This window comes from Merops nubicus, unplaced genomic scaffold (assembly GCF_000691845.1).
Source record: "Merops nubicus isolate BGI_N331 unplaced genomic scaffold, ASM69184v1 scaffold19187, whole genome shotgun sequence".
Taxonomy (NCBI): Eukaryota; Metazoa; Chordata; class Aves; order Coraciiformes; family Meropidae; genus Merops; species Merops nubicus.
Window position 1 is genome coordinate 592 of NW_008618539.1, and position 1,570 is coordinate 2,161.

At 49.9% G+C, this 1,570-nt stretch overlaps 1 protein-coding gene across 1 annotated transcript in view; it reads left to right on the top strand.

The window, feature by feature from the left end:
* Positions 1-552: 552 nt before the first annotated feature.
* Positions 553-1,570, top strand: part of LOC103776005 (BTB/POZ domain-containing protein KCTD2) — a gene marked incomplete at its 5' end in the record, with an annotated part of 5,115 nt that continues 4,097 nt past the window's right edge. Inside the window, 2 exons of the mRNA XM_008943484.1 lie at positions 553-661; positions 1,277-1,368. Coding sequence (XP_008941732.1) covers positions 553-661; positions 1,277-1,368 — 201 coding nt within the window. The remainder of the gene's footprint in view (positions 662-1,276; positions 1,369-1,570) is intronic.

Below are 1,570 nucleotides of genomic sequence, written 5' to 3' on the forward strand. Positions count from 1 at the left end.
ATATAAGAATGACTTGGGAGCTGGCTCAGGAAATGCTTGTGGCTGTGGGTTGTCAGGTTTTTGATGACAGTTATTGTGTGGCTGGAGACACAGCTGTGTGCTGCAACGTCCAGTTTCAGCAGCAGATAGGAGGAGAAAAAAAGAGCTACTTAAACCATCATATGCCGTCAGCTAGAACCAGAGATCCAGTTTTCCTCCAGCATTCATAGTTAAACTAGTCTGGAAAACATATTTAGGTGGAAAAAACTGCCAGCTTTTGGGTATGGCTGCTGTGAAGAAAACCTGCTGAGCCGTGCCTGTCTCTCTGGGTAGATAAACTGTTGGCAGAAGTGTGTAACTGGAGCACCCGCCAGCATTCCTGAGCTGCCACAGTTGTAGCTGAGTTCAGAAACTGGGGAGGAAGAAAAAAGGTGGTTTAAGTGTGGAGTCATTAGTCTACTTTTCACAGGCAGATGAATCCCAGTTCTTAAAGAGAAGCTTCAATTTATTCTTTTGAACTGAAATCATTTTCCAGGTAGCACTTACCTGTCCCCACTTCATTCCTGTGTGCAGGATGAGACAGGGGCATATCTCATCGACAGAGACCCCACCTATTTTGGTCCAATACTGAACTACCTCCGACACGGGAAGCTCATCATCAACAAGGAGCTTGCAGAGGAAGGTAAGAGGAGACCATGGGAAGAGCCACGAGCAGCGTCCGAGAGCCCGCACCGGAGACTGGCCCGAGCACAGGGTGTTCCCAGCTCAGCCATGACACCACTTCTCCCAGCAGTGCTGTTAGTTAGTGCCCTTAGTTCCTCAGAAGGATGCTCGTGAACAGGCATTAAATGCTTAGATTCTGGAGCTTCCCCAAAGCAGAGGCCTGCAGCCTGTAACACAACCCGTGGCTGTGCAGCTGAGCTCAAAGGCTTTGGGTGGCAGAGATCTGTCGGCACTCCTCTCCCTCCCCAGACAGTTCTCTGCAAGCTTTGGTGGCTTTCCTCTTGGGGGCTGTGTGAACAAAACAGACCATACCATGAGGTTTCTGATAATCCTAGGGAAAGGGGAATACATTTTATTAAAGATGCTCTAAGTCACAAAAGGACACAACAGCTAGTTGGTCATTTTCTTCTGGCCTGAGAGCATGAGGTCAGTGGCACAGTCTGGCCAGGAACTGGGGATTATCTCACATCTGAGCACGATTCAGAGCCAGGAGCAGCTGTTGCATCCTGTAGCAGAATCATCTGGATCCTACCCTGTAGACAGAATTTGTCTCTGCTCTTGGCTCCTTTCCCAGGGGTCCTGGAAGAAGCTGAGTTCTACAACATCGCCTCCCTGGTGCGGCTGGTGAAGGAGCGGATACGGGACAACGAGAACAGAACCTCTCAAGTAATGCACACTGCACTGTGAACTCACTTCCTGTAGCAACGAGTGTGCCTGTGGGCACTTCTAGCAGCAGTCCTTTGGTTCAGAGTCACCTCTGACAGGGGAATAAGTGCTTGGAGGGAGACCCAAGGGACAGCTGGGAGAGGGTATCCGTGAGGGTTTTCCATGCACAGGCTGCCAAGTCATCTTGTTAACATTGTAGGGA